We start from the raw sequence: 22,377 nt of genomic DNA, 5'->3' as shown, positions 1-22,377 counted from the left end.
CCCAATGGCTGACAGCAGAAGACTGTGGTTTTACCAGGTAGAATGTAATTTATCTGCTCCCTCAGGTGATGACTGTAAAATAAAGAATCCTCTTAGTCAGCTTTTCTGGTTAAATGAAACACACACACACTCATACATACAAACATCAGACATATCATGTCATGTTTTCCCTTCATATTGTCTAAACTCACCTTTTTACGACCCACTGTCCCCCTGTCTAAATCACTGTCTGTGTGTACATGTATTGATGTGGCTGTATCCATCGTTACACTAATACAGCCCTGTTAGGTCTCCTATTAATAGACTAAAACAGCCTTATTGTGATGCATCCCCTGTTCGCAGCATGTCATTATCTACAGTGACTGACGTGGCTGCACACTTAATGTTTACAATGGTACACGGGTCTCACTCACAGGCTTATTGCTCATACTGTTTTCTGTCTAACTTGATCATACAACCTTATTATATTAACCAAATTATAGGTCGAGCCCAGTTTGTCCTGTTTTAGTCTTCTTTTGCCTTAAGGCAAAGCGCCATCCTTAAGACCAAAACCAAAAGTGTGTTAGTCTACCTCTTGACATTCAACCTCCCCAGTCTGTTGGCCCCGAGCCCCTATTTCTTCCTGCTGAAGGCATAAATATTTAAAAATGGGTCATGAATATACATGCCTTCATTTCTAAAAAGGCTCAGTAAAATACTAAAACAGCTGGGCAATGTGGATTTTAGCAAGCATTTCTCAAACAAAAGTAAATAGTGCATTTATTTAGGATTGTTTGCAGATGTGGATTAATACACATTTCATGCATTGGTGAATATTTACAGCAGCAAGATGGTGTGCAGTATGTGGGATCAATGCACATCATCATCACATTATATTCATGTGTTTTTAACAGTTTTTGGAGCACAATGTAAGTCTATGGCACAGAGGGATTTGTTAATAATAAAACAAATATAGACCAGACTTATCCTCCAAGATGGTGGTCAAACAGTCAGAGAGAGAAACATGAAATGGCATTGACCAAATGTAAGAAGTAACAGAAATCAAAGATGGCGAAGGGGTTATGGGAATTTGATTTAATCATTCATAAAGATGGAGATATCAACAACCTCAATGTTCTGAGTCTCCTCTGATTTTCAGGCGTGGACCATGAGACAACCCTGTCTCCGACCTAGAATTCATGTTTTGTTTATGAAGTATGTTTTGGGGAAATACAACTGCTGCCAGGAACATGTTCTTATTTTTGCAAGAGAAAGAAATGGTTCATTTTTGTACTGCATGTATTATGTATGGAGCTAGTTAGGGTGGAAAGTAGGCGTGCAAAGCGCAGGACTCCTGGAGGACTTCCAGCCCTGCTTCTGGTTAGGTTTAAGCAACAAAATCAATGTGGTTAGAAAAAGACTGGTGGTTTTGGTGAAATGTTAGTAAAGGAAAAACATCATCATGCTTGGTCAGTTTAAATTTTAGACCAAGGCCACCAGGTTCCTCTAATCATGACCACAGAGAAGTACTTCGGAATTGTGCTGTGGTTGCTAGGAACAGATATTGTGGGAAAGACAAATAAAGTGTATTGTCAGTGAATATACTGCATAAACTTAACATCTAGGAGGCGGGGCCACTCTCCCATTTGAAAAATCCTGCATTAGTCAATCTCTTCTTAGACCTTTCATCTCTCCATCTAACACCCATCTTTGTATCTGTTCACATTTCCATTCCTCTGTCATTAGCCTCCCATCAGCCCATTTATTTCATAAAAAATGACTAACTGGAGTAAAACATCGCCTCAGTTTAACACATAGCAAAGTGAACTATCAGCTCAGATCAGATTTTAAAAAAAAAGGCGCAGGACCAAAATATTTAGTGACGATGAGCTGTGAGTTCCTCAAGAAGTCAAACTTGACACCCACTCACTCTTTAAAGGTGACCGATACTCACCTACCGGCCTACTCATCCTCAGGACAATCTGAGGAAGTGGAGATGATGTTGTTTGCTGGACTGAAACAAAAAACAACACAGATCTCCTTTTAAGGAGTCTTTCCGCTGGCTGCCCGAAACCCCCTGTGTCTCTCCTCCTTCTCTCTCTCTGTCCACTACCTGTGATGTCACTGATAAAGAATTCCCCGCTGGTGAGACTGCAGGCAGGCTTTAGTTAATAAGTGACAGTATGTGACAAGGACTGGCCCCTCTACCACACACAAACACACACAGACAGGCTGATTTCAGTCTTTCTCAACAGTCTATCTCATGGGCGGAGACATTAAATCACATAACTTTGTGTAATGTCTGACACTTTAGGTCATACTCCATTTGTCCCTTTGCCTATTGGACTCACTCACACACCTAACTATGAGGCCACTTGGCAGCAGTGTAAACAAGCTGTAAACACAACACTGACATATTATCACTTTATAAAGTTCTCTGATTAAACAGTTGGCTCTTACACATCCAGCAGACATGGAGCAACATCAGCATTCATCTGGAGTCTTGTTTAATGGCCACCTGATGAATTTAAGTTTAATATTTACTCTTATTTTAGCTCTGTTTCTGGTCTCCACCATCTCCTGAGGGAAAAATACAGCTCTTTAGCTGCCAGATCCTTCACTGTGTTCACCAGCTGGTTGCAAACCTTGTCTGTGCACTGTTTGGTGCTGGAAGGGCAGCATAGTGCAGGTTTATCAGAGCTTTTTTTTTGCTGCTTGTCGCTGCTCAGAAGGAGGTTGATGAGAGCTGTGAGACTGATTCACTGCGGTGAAGTCGCAGGCTGTAAAACAATTGAGCTAAAATACGTTAAAATGCACCATAGAACCAACTGTGCTCTTCATACACAGTCATTTCATCCATTGTGAAAATAGAACAAGCACAGATTTACTGTGTCTCCGCAGTACAAGTACACAGTGTCTCTGGCATTGTGACATACCACGCATGTCTGTTACCATAACACTCCTCCAACCTAACCCTCGCTCTCCCACAGACACCTCTGACTCACCTTGATGACATCACGGCAGTGGGGTCAGTGTCCTGTTAGACTGGGAGCGGATTAAAGCCTTGTATGCTGCTGTCACACTGGTCTCAGTGTAGCTTAAGCTTGACCACACGGGGCCACCAAATGTGTGGCTCAGAAGATTAAAATGTGTGCCATGCTGCCGCTGATGTCATGAAGTTGAGCCCTGCTCATGACCCATATTGCGTACGATCGCTCTTTCTTTGCGTCTCATATAGACTTCCTCTTGGGTAATGGTGTGAAAATAGCATATGTTTAAAGGCCAGTTCACAAATTCTGGAAAAACGTGTTTAATTTGTCCAGACTTTGAGGTGTCTGTCTTTGAAATGAATGCAACACAGATAAATGGGCTTGTTTGCGGTGCATGCCACATTTACAAAATGATAATGAAAGAAAAACAGCGACATCTTTTTCCCGTGAACAGGGTCCCCATTATAATCATCACTATTAATAGCAACTATTCTTGCAGTAGCTGTGTTTCCAGTGAAAACAGTTCACAGCTAAGTAACAGTCATTCCGGGTAAGCAGGATTTGTTGGTTCTTTTTTTCCTCAGGCGAACCGTCCCTTTAAGTAAACTGTGCTGCTGAAAATGTTTGTCGGCCGCTACGGAAGGAAAATCCGTCCTGTTTATGCACATTCCAAAAATTACAAAGGTCACTCTGTGTCATCTTCCGAGCAGGAAAACAGATTTGAGGCTGGAAATGCCACTCAGCTGTCTCATGAACGACCGTACATTAGGGTGTTCTTTGGAAAACAAAACAAAAAAAAAAGCAGCTGTCAACATGGCAACTTTATCAACAATTCACTGGAAGTTTCTTTATTTCCTCTATTAGGGAAACCCCGCTGACGTCCCTTGGCCATCATCATGGTGAGGAGGGGTCACAACATAAGCGACTGCGAGGTAGTTTTTGCAAGTCATGAGATGGTTGCTTGGACAGAAAAAAATACTGCCATCATCATGCCGTTTTCTTATTATTTTCATAAATTTACATTTCTTGTAAAGTTCTGAGCCTCTTGCCTTCCTCTGATAATTCAAACCTAATCACCTAATGAAACATCAAAGGGAAAATCATTTTTTGGCTGATCTGTGCGCCGCTTTGAAGATGGAGCCTGTGGTGGGTTGGCCAAGATGTGCCAAAAGGATGAAAACTACAGAGTAGGCACTCTCAGCTCTCGTTCTCTTACCCAGATTGATTAATTCTGCAGTGCGAGTGTCAGGCTATCGCTGGAGAACGCTTCAGCAGGCCGCATGATTGTTGTGGGGTTATTCTGTCTCTTTATTATAGTGTAAACACTCGTCAGGTGGTGGCCACAGATGTCTGGACTCCAGCCCAGATTTAACCATCTAAATTTAAGCTTCTCACCAGACTTGCGCCATAAAATATTTATTGAATGTGACCTAGAATAAATGAAGCAAAGCCTGTGAGCCAGATCAGGCAGACAAGGAGTGGGACACTCACATGACATGCTCCATTTGTCTCAACGTATATCCATCACACCCTTTGCAGTGGGGTTGTCTGTTTAATGTGTTAAGGACCTGTACACACTGCTGCAAAGGTTTACTACTACCCCCCCCCCCCCCCCCCCCCAGCCAATCCCCAACTCTTACTATCTAAAAAAAGCTAAATCCACTTGATGTTTGAGTGTGCAGTTGGTGCTCAGCATTGTCCCACAATGCAGTGCATGATGGAAGAAGAGCTCCTGGAGGATCCAGAAAGGTGAAAATTTGACAAAATCATCTTACAACAGGATATTTTGCCGTCTATTTGGGACATTTGAAGGAGTATCCTTCCATAGCTGTGGTCCCCACACCATTTGGATTGTGTGAGGCTGTACGTTAGCACAGCGCTGCTTTAAGCTAAACGTTTCAGTCAGAATGTGAACATGCTCACAATAACATTGCTAACATGCTTATATTTAGTACTGGACACATTTGACCTGATTATGGCGCCAGATGAAAGGTCAGTGGATTAAAATTATTATGAGTAATCTTCTGGGGCCGTAAATATCTATCAAATTACACAGCAATCCATCCACATGATGTTTCAATAAAAAAAATAAAAAAAAAGCCAACCTCATGGCGGTAAATAAAGTAAAGCCAGGGGATCAGAAAGGTCTGAAGAATACAGGATATCTGTAGATCTTTTTGCAGATCCATGAAGGAGATGTTGAGATATTTCTCTGAATTAGCATACGATTCATCCCCTGGGGAACATGAATGTTTGGATTGTCATGATCATAAAGTCACATGGCAATCAATCCGATAGTTGTCAAGATATTTCAGTCTTTCAGAGAAGTGATGGACTGACTGACTGACTGACTGACTGATATCGCTGTCCCTCGAGAGCTTATGCTTCAAAAATGATAGTGTGACTGTATGAGATGATATAGGCAAAGAGTTAAATCACTTCTGGACTGGTTGAAGCTACAATACTCACCACTGTATCCTCTGTGATAAGGTCTTCTCTTGCTGTGTATCTGAGAAGACCTGCTAGGAAAATCACCATCATGCATTACATCTATGTTACATTAGAATCCATTTTTAACTCGCTCCAGTGACCGGCTGCTTCTAACTGACTGACCTTTTAGTGTTGCTGCGGCAGACTCATGGGGCTCCTGCAGTGTGACCTCAAACTGAACACTCCTGTACTGTTTGTACACTTTAGAAATGTAATTAATAACCATCCATTACCTGCCTGTCACTGTTTTGAGCCGTTTTATTGGATTTACTTGCATTGCATTGTTGCAAGTGAAAACCTCAGTGATTTCTCAGAGAAGATTGAATGAATTCAGATGAAATGATCTGTTTCTCATGAGCTGGATGACTGAACTTTCTTGCTCATCTGAGAGCAAAATAAACGAAGCAAGGTCTCATCCGATTTGTGTATGTAAATAAAATGTATCCTTAAATACGCAGCTTTGCATAATGTTGAACTTATGCAGTGTACACACCTGCAGTGCAGTGCGTGCTCATGCCTGACGGGAGGATTTACTTTGTGCTGCATATTAGGCCATGGTAAGAGATCACCGGTGATGACTCAGACAGTGTGTGTGTGTGTGTGTGTGTGTGTGTGTGTGTGTGTGTGTGTGAGAGAGAGAGAGAGAGAGAGAGAGAGAGAGAGTGTTGGCAGTGTGTGTCACCGTCTATAGGTCTGCCCCCATGTCTGTTAAAAGATTTCACTCTCTCACCCTCCTCGTCTTTCCCCCGTGTACCCCCATCTTCCCTCCTCCTCCTCCTCCTCTTCCTCCTCCTCCTCCTCCATGTCCCTTGTACCTACCCCCCCCCTCCCTCCATCACACTCTCAAAAACAAACACCCCCCTCATACACACATTTCACTCACTCTATTTTTGATCACATTCCAACCCAATGACTTCAGGCCAGAAATGGGAAAGCTTGTGTGTGTGAGTGAGTGTGCGCCCATGACGTCAGCTGTTTGTTTGCACTCTGTGGTTGTGTCTGGGGCACCAGCTTGGTAGATAAGCAGGTTGGGAGTCTGTGTGTGTGTGTGTGTGTGGAAGCGAAGAGAAGGAAATGCCAGACATGAAAGAGTGCATAAAAATGTTGTGTTGAAAGTCAGTGGAACTGGCCTCAGGAGTGATGAGCTTGTCAACTTTATAGACTCTTCATTGTTGAGCATCTGATGATTGAGTGTATTCCTATTGCTCTGTCTCTCCCTCTCCCTCACCCCAGCCGGAGGAAACTGCTGCATAATGATAACAGGCTCGGAGACAATGGGTTCAAGGGGCGTAAATGCACACGCACAAACACACGCTTTCGTGCATGGCGCGTACACACACATTGTGCCAGTGAAGCCCAGGGGTCAGGGGTTCTGCCTGTGCTGCTGATAGTCTCCAGACCTTCTGAAATTATTTATCAAATATGGAACAATCCGGACATACCAGCCGCATTTCTTCTTCTTTTTTTTTTTTTCTCACTTAAATGACCCGTTGGAATAAAGAATTATCCCTCTACCTCCTTCCCTCCCCCTGCCTGGACCTTGTCTGCCCAGTGATAAGGTCAGATTGGGTTTATTTTGGGCTGCTTGCAATCCAGCACAGAGTACCAAAGCCCTGAGGATTTCCCTTAAAAGCATTTTGTTGTGTTTTGGGGGAGATTTGGTCCCTCACACGTGGCGAATAGATGGAGGGAACAATTCTAAAACCTGGTCTCACTTTCTGAGAGGTTTGACCTTAACTGGTTGGCTTACCTGCTGCTGGTGTTGTTGCTTTCTCTCTTCCATCAAAACATATAAAAAGCTTTTATATAGATTTTTGGAAAACAAAAGCTGCACAGTGCTTCATCGTCTCAAGGTTCTCAAGTGCAATAAATATTTATATATATGACATACACCTGCAGCTAATGGAAATGGTTTTGCTTTCATGCCAGTGTAGTATTATTTCAAAGTGTTTTTATCCAGTAAAGGTCTGCTTAGCACACTTGGTGCGGTCATTGCTCTGCTTCATATCACACTGTTTCATTCATATTCACCCCCGAGACCTCCGCTTTACTGTTAGTATCTCAGTGTCTCTCTCCTCCTTCCCTCATGAACGGATGTTCCCTCTGAAATGGGGTGACTATGATGTCAGATTGGTTTAGTTTGCTTCCAGATAGGCTTTAATAGAATCTTGCAGCATGTTTTGGAGCAGCTTCATTTTAAGATTTCACAAAGAAATGCTTTGGGTTTGTGTTAGGTACACCTTTCATTTGTTTAGCTCTCATTCTTGCATTAGAATGATAATAGAGTTTCAGTTTCATCATAGCAAGTAGGGTTGTGTTTTTACACTTCAGATTTGACTTTGGTTTTCAACATTAAATTGCCAGTTTAATGGTGCTTGAGGACCTTTTATACGGCGTAACACGCCTGCTCGTCTTTCAGGACATGATTATTGACGGCCGGATGGCTCCCCTGTGTGTCAGCAGGCCTAAATCGCAGCTGAAGAGAACAGTTTCACGGGGAGGAGAGCGCATGTATCACCTCTAGAGGGCGCCGTGGGTTTTGTTATGGCGAGAAGCGCTATGCCATGAACCTCTAGACGAGACCGGAAACAGAATAAAGAATGTACAACATCATTTCTATAGTCGTGTACAAAAAGAAAATAAATAAATAAATAAAATAAATAAATTAAAGTGGACTCTCTGTCATGCTCTGCTTAATAGAAAATCTCCTTTTGATCTTAATGAAGATTCCTTTATAATTTAAACATCAAAACCGTTATTTTATTGGTACGACTCCAACCACTACTACTACTACTAATAATAATAACAATAATACGAGAAATACTGCCACTACTACTACTACTAATAATAATAGTAGTAATAATGATAATAATAATTAGAATAATACTAGTGATAATAGTAATAAATAAAACTACACAGTTAAAGAAAACAAATAGATTTGCTTATTTTGTCCACAGGCTCGGACTGTAAAACTTTATTTTGCAAAGCTTTACCGGAAGTCTGCGTCTTTTTTCTGACTAACTTGACTTCGCTACTGTCAACATTTGTAGCGGTGAAGCGTCCGAGCTGTCACGAAAAGCGTCAGTCTGTCTCTCTGCCTCAGACCACACTCATGTCAGCCAGCCCCGTACTTTACTTTTGGGAACCCATCAGTCATTAAGTTGTTGTTTTGGGGGACTTTGCCAGAGTTGAACGGAGTGGGGATGTTTCTTTAAACGCAGCTCGGTGGTCGTGAGGGTTGAACAGAGGATTATCATTTCCTGACAGAGAATTTGACAGTTAACCGCCTGGCTGGTGGTTGGCGTTGTGTTTTTGTTGAGCTGCTGCGACAGACCTCGGAACATAACGAGGTAAGTTAAGGACACAGTCGCCCAACTTGTGTCTAATGTCGGTACCTTAGCTTTTAAAACAATTAGTTATGCCTTCTCGGCGTCTAATTTGCATGTGTGCTGCTTCGGGATGCTTTGCTAGTTGACTACCTGCTGCGATGAACGACCAGCCGTTACCGTTAATGAAGGTTAGCTTAACGTTACATGTAGCAGTGCAGGTCAGTATATGACACGCTACAAGTGTATGTTAAAGGAGTTCAGCGAGCAGTTCAAGCTACTAGAAAGTGTGCATTTTCAAAGCTGGGTGAGCCACATCATTATCTACTTTTAACCTGAGGCTTAGGAGCTGACAGTGGTGGGATATTAAGTACTAACTCAAGTAACGTCTACTCAGGAAACCGTTCCGTTACTACGTACAGCTCTGAGGTACTGCAACTTCATTTCAGTGTTTCCATGTCATGGTACTTTATACTTGTAACTTACTCCTCTACACGATGAAGTTAACTTTGTACTTTTTTTTATTGTATTCTATTTATTTGACGGCTTTAGTTGGTAGGTACTTTGCAGATCAAAGTATAAGTTCACGTTAATCATTTAATACATTATGATGTATTAAGCGCAGTATATAAAGTAATTAAAATTAGCTTCACCATTACCATCTTCAGCATTAATAAGATTTACATATTAATGCATCATTAAATGTAATCAAATAATATGTATTATTCTGAAATGGGCCATTCTGCATGATGAGTACTTTTACTTTTTGTACTTAAAGCGTATTTTACGACTTTTTTTTTTTTTTTTTTTACTTGAATAAAGTTTTGAATGGAGGACTTTTATTTGTAACAAAGTATTTCAACACCTTGGTGCTAATACTTTCATTTAAGTATGAGATCAGAGTACTTCTGCCACTGCTACATGAAACATTATATAAGTATTTTACTTTGATACTGAGCATGGTACTCAACGTGTTTATATAATATATTTAGAAATGGGTTGTTTGCCTCCTGTTCTTCAGTGCAGTATTTTTATTATGAACCTTTTTATGTCTGTCAAAAGTAAAACAAGACCATGTTCTGTCATTAGTGTATGATGTAGTATTACATATGATCCAACTGCCGTGTAACCAACAGGAGTGGACTTGTGTGCTTTCTTAATTGCTGTAATTTCTGGATATAGGTTAAAAAACACAAAGGCCTATTCTCTCTGCAGTTTAGCTGTATATGTCAGGGGATCTCACAGGACATCCAGAGCCCACCAGGGGTCATTCAGCAGGAGTCTCTTTGCTAAACTGAGAATGACACTGAGTGCTTTGTTTTGAACTTCAAGGCTTCCTGTTGTCAGTACAGAAAGTGTGTGAAAAGTTCATATTTAATGGCAGAAGTTAATTGGGGACCAATCTCTCTGAAACCAGATGCATCTGACTGTTCTTTGGAATAAGCGGCCTGAATATTCTTTATTTATTTAATTTGTATGTAATGAACCATGTGCAAACGTCACTGAGATATATTATACCAGAGTTAGCATAAAGCTAATTTTTCATTTGCAGACCCTTTCGGTTTGTTTGAGCATTGAGCTTAGTGTTAATGTTGCAAGAACAGCCATTGTTTTCCACTGAATGCAGTTATTGTCAAGCTAACATGGAGATATAAGTGATATGCTGTTCTGCTGTCTCATTTAAAGATAAATATTTGTTAAAATGCCTCACAAAATAAGACCTGGAAGAAATTAGAAATATGTTATATGTTCCAGACTATTAAAAAACACTTATATTATTACATTTTTGCCCATGTTTATTAAATAGCAATAAAACAAGGATATTGCAGTAAGAGATGGTTGAAAATGAATCAAATAAAAAATGTACGAGATGCAGCAATGAAATGCAACAGTCAGGAGAAGACCGTGGATAAAAAATAGGTTGAAGGGGGCATAGAGGGCATGTTGCCTGCCTGAGATTCTCGGGCAGGGGTCCACAGACAGCTGAGGGGCCTGGACTACAAGGGCTCTGCAGCTGTGGAGCTTCTTTCCAGAGGATCTCAGGCTTGTTCGCATTCACCAGCCCGTCTGTAAACCCTACCGAAAACCAGCATATGCAACGTGGGCGAGAGACAGAGAGAATGCAATGTGAGCATCTGGCTCACATTAATGTAAATAGACTTTATCAGGTAGCTGCTCAGTTAAATGGCTGCAGTTTGTGTTTTACTCCTCTACTTTCAGAAAATTTGGGGGTAATTTGAAAAAAGCCAGTGCACACAGATGACTCATTTGCTCTGTATGTCTGAGTCATATTTCACTGGCACTGTCCTAAAGTTAGCCACAGTATTGAGCCGTTTGCCAGGGCCTGTTGGATTGATGAGGGCTAATTCTCTGCATTCCTTTCCTTGCCCGCTCCTTCTCACTGTATTCACTTCTTTTCTTTCAGCCTTTAATGTCTGTGCTTTTTCCCCTCCCTTTTTTCTACATGTTTCCACTCATAGAGAAAACTCAAACCCACTTACTGGATTTTAAACCCACAAGAGTGTTTTACGCCTTTTCCCTCCTGTGAATTCAAGCTCACACACATTCCCCTGTTCCACCTTTTGTCATTTTATCCCTTTGTCAACCATTCATTCCTTCATCTTTGTTGCGCTGCCCATCTTTCCCTCCACCCTCCCAGTGCTTTTGTCCCAGTCTGCTCTGGCTCTTTCTCTCTTCTTTCTCTCGTTACCTCTCTGCTCTTGTCGTTTTTCCTTCTTTGTCTGTGCCCCGCTGTCAGCGGTCAGGATACTGGACCAGTCACAGGGCCCCACCCTGCCCAGCCCTGAGCACACACAGCCACTACATCCTGATCTCAGCTCTCTCAGATTTAGACCCAGTACAGATGTCTGACTCTGGCTTATTGGCCTCACATATGCTTGTACATGTGTGTTGATGTGTGTGTGTATTTGGTGTTTTGACCACATTTACACTGCTGTTAAGTCACCAGAGCAGGTCCGACCTGCATTAAGCAGTGCTCGTATGTCCAAAACAATTTCAGTTGTTTATGCAATGATTCATTACCCATAAATCCTGCAAGGGGATGTGAGATACCAAAGGGATGACTGAGGCAGCTCACTGGTGTTCAGGAGACAGTTTCACTCTCCAGTTTTGCTTCTCATTCACTTCCTGTGGGCAGAGCACTAACTACACCTGGCACGCGGAGTTTCATTTGGACAAATTCACATCAGTTTGCTGCCAGATGTGATGAGCTTCTCTGCTGATTTACTTCTTCATGGTTAAGGCTGGTAAAGTCTCTCAAGAGAATCACTGCAAGTGTAGCTGTAATGTCACATTAACATTATTTCAACATGTAGTTTTAGCAGTTTGTGCTTTGGACTGTGGATGAACAGCACCTCTCGTCTATCTGCATGTGAAACAGGGAATCTCTTATCTACTTTGTATCGACTTTATTGATCACTGATGCACAGATACAAGGAGGAATCATTCCTCAAGGGCACATAGAGTAGTCCGATGCAAGAGGGGTCAAAACAAAGCAAAGCATGTGTTGTCTGCAGCCCTTGAGTGGAAGAAAAAGGCTCTTGACATTGAAATTCAAAGAAATTGAAAGCTTTAAAAGGTCTCCCAACCCATTCCAGGACAAAAATACATTCCTAGCTCGAAGTATGAATAAGAAATTGTAAAACGTACTTTATTTTCGAGATCAAGGGAGTAAGTTCATTGGCAAGAAACAAAAAGGGTGCCCCTGCAGAATAATGGAGGATCAAACATTTTTACCATATTTTAGTGGGAAAATTGGTCAAGGATGAGGAGCTGCAACAAGAGGAAGAAGAGGGAAAGAATGAAAACAAGGAGAAATTGCTTTGTGCAGGGGTGCCCTCTGCTTTAATAAGGAGGGGGGTTGGTATGTTCAGGAGGGGAAATGTGCTGAGCCAGGCTGCACTGAGATGCCATTTAGAGTGGAAGGGAGAATTTGAGGGAATTATTGTACAAACTGCTCGTTTCTCCAGCCTCTTCTTAGCTAAAGCCTCTCGGCGTGTTGTGAAGAAATGCTAATTGTGTGAAAGAGAGGCATCTGGTTGCTTAGTCCATGTACAGGCGGTTGTTGCTGTGGAGTCAAAATATTTGTGACCCCTGTTGCTGTTTGTTTGCTGTTGTGAGTCTGCTACATCTTTCTAAAGCATGACGTAATTAAAAAAATAATACATTCTGTTGTCAGGTAGTATATGTGAGATGTGAGGTTTGTGTCTAATAACAATGTTGGATGTTACCACATCCTCTTTTTTAATCCTTATTTAATCAAACATGCCAAAGAAAATTTAAAGAGTTAAATCTTTAATATTTGCTGCAGGTAATGTAATTATATGTGTGTGTGATAAAGGCATTTATGATCATTTCACCATTGCAGTTGTTGAAAAATCCCACAGGATATAAGCATCAGAGGCTAACATGTAAAATGAAAGTGCAACAGCCCATTTACATAAACAGCCTGGTGGTTGGATAGACACGAGGGGGAGTCGCAACAAACATAGAGTGCACATAAAATACACACATTCACAACTGAGAAATGGCTGCTGCTTCATGCTGTTATCACAGTTCCCGTGCAGCATTTTTGTCCTTTAAGGTTTAACTGATAAGCGGAGTGGTGTAATATGCAGCTTCATGGTTCAAGAATTTTTTTTACGCCGGTGTTTTGAAAAGTAAGACCTGGCTTATGGATTGTTTGCAGGCGCTGCAGAAAAATCCCTTCCAGCATGCCAGTGTGTTGTCCTTATTTACAGCAAACAGAGGAGGCCTGTCTGCTGGCAGCAGCAAACGCAGCAATGGACTGCTGTGGGCGTAGTCATATGTGATGTTGCTATTATTGCCTGTTTACAGCATCCACACGGTTGGTGATGTTCTGTCCGCCTTGCACTTTTCAGTCCGTCAGCCCAATTTTTTCTGTGTGGCTAAGAAAAACGTCCGAGTTGTGCTTGCGTTACAGTCATCACTGATGAAGATAATCAAATGTAGCCTTACCGCCCTTTTTGGGAGGAGGTAACTGTCTGCGTGTGTGCTTTCACACTCACTTCCTGTCTCTATCTGTTGAGGACAAACAGCCACAGCTTCCCTTTCTGTCATTTTCTGTTGCTCTTTTCCGTAGCGTTACTTAGTTACTGCTCTGCTCTCATCCTGTCTCCGGCTAATGAAGGCTAATTCAAACCAGTAACCAGTTTAGTTCTTCTAAAAACACAATTTTCTTTTAATGGAAAGGAGGCACAGTGAGATGCAGGATGTGCTGTTAACTTACACGAGTGGATTGCAAAGCAGGTTGTAAAGGTTAGTGGATTTTTGATGAAATTGGCATTTGTCGGTCACAACTTCAATTGCATAAATGCAGCAGAAGTCAGAAAATTAAAGACATAAATGTTACAGTTTGGAGTCAAATGAATCAATACTTCTTACAGCACTCTTCAAATAGTAATACTGTTAACATGGAAGATATTGCTGTTACAATGTGCTTTTTTTGTTTTTTTATATAAGAGGAATACATGCAAGTACCTGTTCTTCAGGCTGACTGCTGCATATTTGTGGGCACTGAATGGGCATACATTATTAGCAGTGATAAACAAAAGGCTGCTCTTTAACTGTGGGTAAAGCAGTGCTTGACTGGCTTTATAAGAACTCTATATGTAATTAGAAGGAAACTTTTACAGCAATATTACCAGAAGTGTAAAACTTATCATAGAATTTTTATACTTTTCTGTGTCCTTCAGCTTTACAGAAATGTTTGTTACCACTGGAGCAGCAAAGCTTGTGAGCTATGGTTTATGCTAATCAGCTGCACTGTAAGATCACACTGACCAATCAGGTTGCTCATTTTAAGATGCCTGTTACATCGTGACCGTGACAGCAGCATTTCTGAAAGTGAATACTTTCTAACAAACGCGACCATGAGGCAGTGCAGCTGAATTCAGATCTCTGCTGTTGACGTCTGCGTCACCTGCTGTGACACTTTCTCCGCGTTTTCTTCACTTAAAGCATGGCGGGCCAGTTAAGGTACGCTGCGTTTGTGTGTTGCTGTCACTCTGCAATATTGTTTTGAACTCTGTGTACTCTGAATATCAGGGTCTGTCTTTGCCTTGAAGCTTGTGTGCTCAGATGCATTTGCTTGTGTGTTTGTGTGTTTTGTTTCTGCTCTGTGCTCAGTTTCAGTGAGTGTTTGAGCACCAGGATGTCTCCTGTAGATTAGCTGGATTACAGACTGCAGAGATTAACCAAGAGAGCATCTGTCAGAGACTTTCTGCTAGTAATACTCCTACAACTGCTACATCAACTGCTATAGTACCACTACTGTTACTGCCCCTGCATTATTTTACTGCACTGATAACCACATTTATCTACTGCAGCTACTGCTGCATCTGCTGTGTTAACACTGCTACTTAAACTAATACGACTGCTATACATTCTGCTCTGACTATTGCTAACTGTTACAGTGACTACTGCTGCTACTACTTCAACACCTGTACTAATTCCAATGCTTTTGCTACTCGTGCTTTTAATAGAATCACTAGCAACTGCATCTACCACTAGTACCACATGTACTGTTTTTATTGACTGCAGCTTTAGGCACTACTAGACTATAACTACCCACTGCTGTTGATGCCACTGTCTTACCTACCACTGCTACTGCTAACTAGCATGCTGCCAGTGGTGGTTGCTACTGCTGCTCTTTCTACTGTCTGAAAGGGGTTGAATGGCTTCACTCCCGGTTTTTTGGATTGTATATCATGGCGGCAGCACTTAAACAGCATCTGTGCTTACATCAGCAGACATTATTACATTTTTATGAAATGCAGTGTTTTACTTGCTACCTCCTAACCAGTTCTTTTAGGAAAAACCAGTAATATTTTTTGAAAAGCATATTTTAGGTGTTTGTGTATTTTACACAAAATACACTTACTTATGCAGCTGTGTTCCCTGCAGACTTCACTCCATAAAATTGAAATCATGTTAGTGTGCTGACCACCTCCTTCCAGGATGCACTGATCAGAGGAACAACGTAAAATATTGATAAATCATGTCTTATTATTTTTCTCTCTGTGTCTGTCAGTCATGTCTCGTAGGAGCTCTCGCCTGGTGTCTGGCGGCTACTACAATTCAGATGAAGAATCTGATTCGAGTAGCGTGACAAACATATCCTACCGGGAAAACCCTGTCAAGTATGTAACTCGGACTCTGAGTGTGTGGGTGTGTGTGTGTACATGTGAGCATGTGTGTGTTTGTGCCCATGTGTTCTTTACATTGTGGGGATATAAATCCTTAAACTAAGGGTTAGGGTTAGGCAAGTAGTGGTTATGGTTATGTTTAGGGGTTAGGGGTTAGGGTCTGACACCTCCTGCTTATCACACAAAAAGTGAGAACCCTCTATGTAATGCCCCCGTAAATGATGAAAACCTAACGTATGTGTGTGTGTGTGTGTGTGTATATGTGTGTTGTCTTGCTTATTTTCATCAGGGTTTTCAAGAAGAAGTCAGGGACCCGCAAAGCCGGTTCCCGTACCCCTACAAGAGCCAAAAGCAATGCTAGTTCTGCCAGCCCCGAGCCGTCAATCACCGCATGCCAGTATGATGGTAAAAAGAACACGACATCCAGTCAGTGCAAGAGTAATAATGACATTAATTAGACTCCTGTCAATACATAAGTAACAATGATAGGATGGATGACAAAGGACTGGGGACATGTCAGATCTGTTAACACAAAGCAGTGCCTACTTTTAGCTGCACGTCACTGGTGCACACAGTGTGTCTACCCATTGGTATCAGTTCAATTAAAAAGGGATTTTTTTTTTTTTAATTATTATTTTTAGAGGCATGAAGAGATAAAATTGTCAAGTATTTCACAAGAAAAAAACAAAGGTTAGCTGGACGTCCGAAAAAGAAAAAAATCATTTGATCAAATTTAATGATTCGTCCACAAGAAATGTGTAGTGCAGCCCTACTTCAGAGGTTCAATTATTCCAGTAAATGAAAGCTGGAACTGCTAGTCTTTGCTTAACACTACACCACAGAATTGAATACAAGAAAAAAATATCCGTCTTCCTCTAGAAAAGTACTCGCAACTTTTGGCATAACAAAACAAATTATTATATAATTATTCACAGCTGACTGCTCTCTATTTTTGTCTCTCCTCATCTCCTTTCTGCCTCTCAGGCCTGACTCCTTCTCCCTTGAGCAGCGAGAGCCAGCCGATCATGAGGACCGTACCCTATGTCTCCACTGTGGCCACCCCTCGGCCTGCCCTGACGCCATCATCAACCTGGAGTCAGACGCCCCCTCGCTGCCCCTCGGAACCTCCAGAGAAGAGCCCCCCTCCCGGGCTCTCCAGCTCCAGCAGAGCAGGATTACACCTCAGACCCAACCACAAGGAGCTGAGTCAGAGCGGCCTGGACAGCTCAGGGTACTCGTCCTCTGAGGGCCCTCACAGGAAGCCCACAGCTGCCACCAGCAGCACCAGTAGGAGCCGTGGTAGCAGTGTGGTTCGCAGCGGTGGACACAGAATCTACAGTGCCTTCTTTAGTCTGATGAGTGAGTATGGAGTGTTTGTTTTGTGTATGTGTGTGTGCCTGTGCATGCCTTTTATGATAATGTCATTATGTCACGTGTTTTGTGCAGACTCAGTCTCATTGATGGCCGTCGCAGTCCAGTCAGAAATAATGCATCTGGCAGCTTTAGGTATGGTGTTGGTGTACATGTTTAAGTTTTGTGTATATTTGCACATATATGATCAGTTTGCACATGCTCGTGCTTGTTTTTCTAGCTTTGTTAAGAAGATTTGTGCAGTCTGTGTCCACATTTCCTCTCATATATGCTGCTTTCACATGTCAGCAGGTTTGTGTTTTCACAATCGCTGCATGTGATTTGGGTCCGGCTTATCAAAATCCCCCATGAAACAACTTTTCTTTTCGTCCCTGCAGCTAATGCTTCAGTCAGCGGTCACATGAAGAAGGCCTGTGGTCTGTTTCTCCTCCTCCTCATTGTGCTTCTGTGTAAGTGACATAAACAGAATTAACAGGGTCAAGTTTGCATGTCAGCTGGCAAATTTTTCAGCTGCAACTTAGAGGCACCTCATGATCCTCTGGGGCATCTGGAGTGTTTAGTTATGCTGTGCCTTATGCTGTCCATGTTTCCGTGTCAGAAAGAGTTTTGTTTTTATGTTTAGCTGTTGCTATGACACTTACCATTTTGTAGTGTGATAATGATTTCACACAAGACCTACTTTTCTGAAGGTGCTTTAAATTAGTGACACTCAGGGTTTCCCCCAGGAAACTGGTTAGCAGAGGTGGTCAGGTCTGCCCCAACCTGAGTGTGTTTGACTCGCACAGCATCGCTGCTTGTTCTCCTCTGCTTCCCTCACACATCCCCACCTCAGTGTGACCGAATGAGTCACAGTAAATGTCAGTCTTTCCAAGTTTCACAGAGCGGGCCTTTGATCTTAAAGGTTTCATGAAGTCAGGCGCCTTAGTGACTGTCTCTGTTTCTAAGTGCTGTTCTTAAGGCACAGTTCCTCCTGTGTTCTCCAGGTATTTGGTTCCTCCTTCCTTTGTTGACCTCTCTCATCTCCCGCATGGCTGTCCCAAAGACCCCGTCACAGACAAAACCTCAGAGTCAACCTGTTCTCCCCGCCACTCCTCCACCTCAACTCAACACCATGCATCCTACACCTGTGGTGGTACGGCAGATCATCTCCCTCTGTGTGTGTGTGTGTGTGTGTGTGTGTGTGTGTGTGTGTGTGTGTGTGTGTTGAATTTAAATTAATTTAATTTAGCAGCTGAAGAAGAGCCCCAGACTTGTATTGTGCAACATGTCCATTTCTTCATTTCGAACAATGAATGTTTATTTCCCAATCCACACTTGGGAATTTAATGGAGGGACACAAGATTGTGCAAGAGCACACAGCGTTATCAGTGGAGTAAAGGGAGCTGGCAACAAAAGATTCAGTTAGAAAAGAAAGAAGTGTACTATGTAAGAGGTCAAATGGGATCTTAGAACTTTCAGCTTTGTTACTATTATGAGGCCCATACATACATACATACAGACATCTGTGGAATATTAATATTTATTTATGACAGAACATAAAAGCAAGACTATAAAGCACAGCATCATTAATAACTAAAGTGTTTTCACACATGGAGTTCCTTATGACAAACACCTATTTATTTGAGAGTTGTTGGCATGATTTGATGTATTATGAGGAATTTTTCTTTTTCCTCTTTAGGATCCAGCCGTCGTGTCTGCTGCTGTAGAGGCAAAGTTGCGGCGTGTTGTGGTAAGACACAGATTGTCTGCAGATTATTGAAAAAGCTGAGACAATTGTAAAGTGTGACGTATTAGCTCCACCAAATGAAGCCTGCTCAATATAACAAAATAAAAACGTATCTGTGTTTGTTGCAGGAGGAGCTGCAGCTGAAGCAGGAGGCGCTGCAGCTGAAGCAGGAACAGCTTCTCTCTCAGGTGAGGGACTCTCGCTCTCAGCTTCTGCAGGTGTCTTTCTCTGTTATGCTCTGTGTCTTCCTCTTGTAGCTAACAAACTTGCTGTGTTTGTGAGGCCAGGATAGAAGCCACACAGGGAGTAACAACAGTGTCAAAAGCCAGCTGTGCAGGAGTAACACCTAGTGGTGGTGATGTGGATCTGCAGAGAATGAGAGGCAGATTTTCCACAGGATTTTGTGCTTTCTTATTTTGTGCTGTGTCACTTACAAGTTCTCTGGAAGTGCAAACCTCTTATCACCTCAAAAACCTCAAATCTCTTCAGGGAAATATTAAAAAAATATCTGCTTTCATTGGTTATCTTGATATGAAATCAATCTATCAACAGCTCCATGGTCCAATCTAGAGATGTACATGTATTTTGATAAGGAGTTCTTACTGAGAAATGCACTAACAAGCTAACCAGCCTCCCTGCAGGGTTAAGTTTGTTTTTGTTTAGGATAAACATTTCTGTTTAGAAACCTGGCTTGAGAATTTGAGAGCGAGCATGTATGACAGTGGCATCTGGACTACCTAGATTTCACTTTCCATCAGTTGCATGTAGTGTTAATTAGACCTGCGGTGCCTCTAGCAGCCTCAGTTGCAGCCTCTTACACTGCAGAGCCTCTACACTGATTTGAGCAACAGTCACCTTTCCTGACTCTGCCCTGTATCTCACCTGTTTCTCTCTCAGGTGAAGGAGAAACTACACCTGGACATGCAGGACATGAAAGCCAAGCTAGAGGTTGTGGACTCGGAGAGTCGGCTGCGTCTGGAGCAGGAGCTCGCCGGGTTGGGCAGGCAGCTGGTGGATTACCAGACAGACAGCCACTCATCTGCTGCCAGCCTCAGCCTCAGGATCCAAGCTTTAGAGGCCCAGAATGCCAAGGTAACAATTCTGGTAGAGATGAACACAGCTGATAGACTCAAGGCTTTTGTAGAGAAGGACTGAGCCATTGTCCCTCCTGCGTTTTGTTTGTGTTATCTTCCAACCTCACCTGCTTCCTGTAGATTGTGTGTCTATAATATGACTGCCTGTTTCGTGCAGCTGTCCCAGGAGTGGTCGTCCATCCAGCTGACCCCTCCTCCAGCCCCCTGTCCTGATACGAGCGCCACCCCCGTCCAAAACCACCTCACCCCAGAGCTCCAACAGGCCATGGAGAAGTGGCTCACTGACCGTATCAAGGTGGGTGGAGGGATGGATACTGTAGACAACTTTCAAGACCACTCACTGACTCTAAAGCCAAACATATGTAATCACAGTACAATAAAACCTGTCATTTTGAGGCTTATCCCCTCTGTCATGTGTTTGTATCCATTCGTTTTTGAGTGTAACGTGTCTGTATGTATCTGTATGTGCACATGCTAATGGTGTGTACTGTGTGTGAATGTGACTCAGGAGCAGGACGCTCTCCGGCTTGCTGACAAAGGAAGCTGCTCAGACTGTGGGCGTCCCATGGCTGACAAAATGGCCGACTTTGCATTGGAGACTCAAGGTTGGGAACATCTCCATGTGACCATCACTTGGCTTTATTTACCAATGTTTAATTCTCTATGTGGTTGTTTTAAATGCAAAAATCAGGCACCTTATTTGTCCATTGGTTGGGTTTCCACATTGTTGTTTAGCTTTAGTATGTTCATTATCTCCGCCAGGTGTCAGCAGGGAACTCCCTGCTCCCCACCCACTTACCCCCAGACACACCTGGTGGAGATCTTCTAGTTTACAACCGTAACAGATTCATCATAGCTGTTGTTTACAAAGGGGGCTTACTGTTTTGTTTCATTGTGGATAAAATGTCAAGTATGAATATTTCTGTGACATCACCACGTTCATGATTCAGCAAAGTAGTTTTAGAACTCTCATTTTACATCACGTGTGTGTGTGTGTGCACACGCGCAGGTGCCAGTGTGATCAGCACCAGGTGTTCGGAAACATATCGTATTCGTTCAGCATGTGTGACCCTGTTTGGATTCCCTCTGTGGTACCCCTCTGAAAGCCCACGCACTGTCATTCAGGTACTGTGATTTTCTCTCCATGTTTTATTTCAAACTTTCCTCCTCCGCCCCTTCACCTCTCCTTTGTCTTCTGAAGACATCTGTCCTTTCTTGTTCTTCCCTCTCTGTGTTTCTTGGTAGGAAAAAGACTAGAACAGTTTTTACCACTTGGACACTAACAGCTGTCTCCTCCGTCCCCCTCAGGGCTTCCCGGTGCTGCTGCCAGGGAAATGTTGGGCTTTTCACGGCGTCCAGGGGACCCTTGTGATCTCTCTGTCTCACCCCATCACAATCACTCATGTGACGCTGGACCACCTGCCGCGCTACAACTCCCCCACTGGGCGCATCGACTCTGCCCCCAAAGACTTTGAAGTCTATGTGAGTGATCCCAGTGCAGTGCCTCATGCACATGTATGTGGGTGTTCATGCACACACAAAGACAGCTTTTGGTCACTGAAAACAGAGCTTTTGGAAAACTCCTTGCAGGGTAAAGATATTCAGAGTGTGTGCAATTATCTCCTTTGTTTACACAAGGTGATTTTGTGCAATGGCAGACGTGGCTATAATAGTGCTGATGCTAGCCTTGTTAACAGACTGTGCACGTTCACACAAAGATGTACAGTTACTCTAACTGCACACTGACGAACAGAGGCATTTTTTCATGCTTCTGATTGGCCAGCGTGGCTTTAGGCTTAGGGTTATATCGCCACCTGTTGGTTTGGCATGCTCTTGGCAGCACTTTAATTGTGTTGCTGCATTTTCATACAGAAAACTACCTAAACTGCCGAATCCTATTTAATTGACAGATTCTGTTTTCGTGATGACAGTTCTGACTGCCGGTCATTTTAAAGTCCTGTTAGTTTGAGTAAACCTCAGGAAGAAAAGTTAAAGTCACAGAGTGGCTGATCAATTCGAATGCTGAATAGTCACTGCTCTGACAGTTATGATTTTGCTTTCTCTTTGCCAGGGAATGAAAAATGACACAGAAGAAGGGACGCTGCTGGGGACATTCACTTACAATGAAGATGGAGAGTCAACGCAGACGTTTAAGCTGCCTGTGAGTTGACTTAACTGCTTCCTGTTCAGTCTATAAAAAGTGTGAGGTTAGCT

General features: G+C 42.6%; 1 protein-coding gene across 1 annotated transcript in view; it reads left to right on the top strand.

Annotated features, from left to right (window-relative positions):
* sun2 (Sad1 and UNC84 domain containing 2) overlaps positions 1-22,377 on the top strand; it is a 39,216-nt gene that overhangs the window by 14,809 nt on the left and 2,030 nt on the right. Inside the window, exons 2-15 of the mRNA XM_076728244.1 lie at positions 15,858-15,966; positions 16,262-16,377; positions 16,957-17,331; positions 17,419-17,478; positions 17,721-17,792; positions 18,327-18,475; positions 19,022-19,072; positions 19,198-19,257; positions 19,967-20,161; positions 20,321-20,458; positions 20,672-20,768; positions 21,173-21,288; positions 21,472-21,645; positions 22,235-22,324. Coding sequence (XP_076584359.1) covers positions 15,860-15,966; positions 16,262-16,377; positions 16,957-17,331; positions 17,419-17,478; positions 17,721-17,792; positions 18,327-18,475; positions 19,022-19,072; positions 19,198-19,257; positions 19,967-20,161; positions 20,321-20,458; positions 20,672-20,768; positions 21,173-21,288; positions 21,472-21,645; positions 22,235-22,324 — 1,800 coding nt within the window. The 5' untranslated portion in view covers positions 15,858-15,859. The remainder of the gene's footprint in view (positions 1-15,857; positions 15,967-16,261; positions 16,378-16,956; positions 17,332-17,418; positions 17,479-17,720; positions 17,793-18,326; positions 18,476-19,021; positions 19,073-19,197; positions 19,258-19,966; positions 20,162-20,320; positions 20,459-20,671; positions 20,769-21,172; positions 21,289-21,471; positions 21,646-22,234; positions 22,325-22,377) is intronic.

Source organism: Chaetodon auriga, chromosome 4 (genome assembly GCF_051107435.1).
Source record: "Chaetodon auriga isolate fChaAug3 chromosome 4, fChaAug3.hap1, whole genome shotgun sequence".
Taxonomy (NCBI): Eukaryota; Metazoa; Chordata; class Actinopteri; order Chaetodontiformes; family Chaetodontidae; genus Chaetodon; species Chaetodon auriga.
The sequence above is the reverse complement of the archived record's forward strand: the minus strand, read 5'-3'. Positions and strand labels throughout refer to the sequence as shown.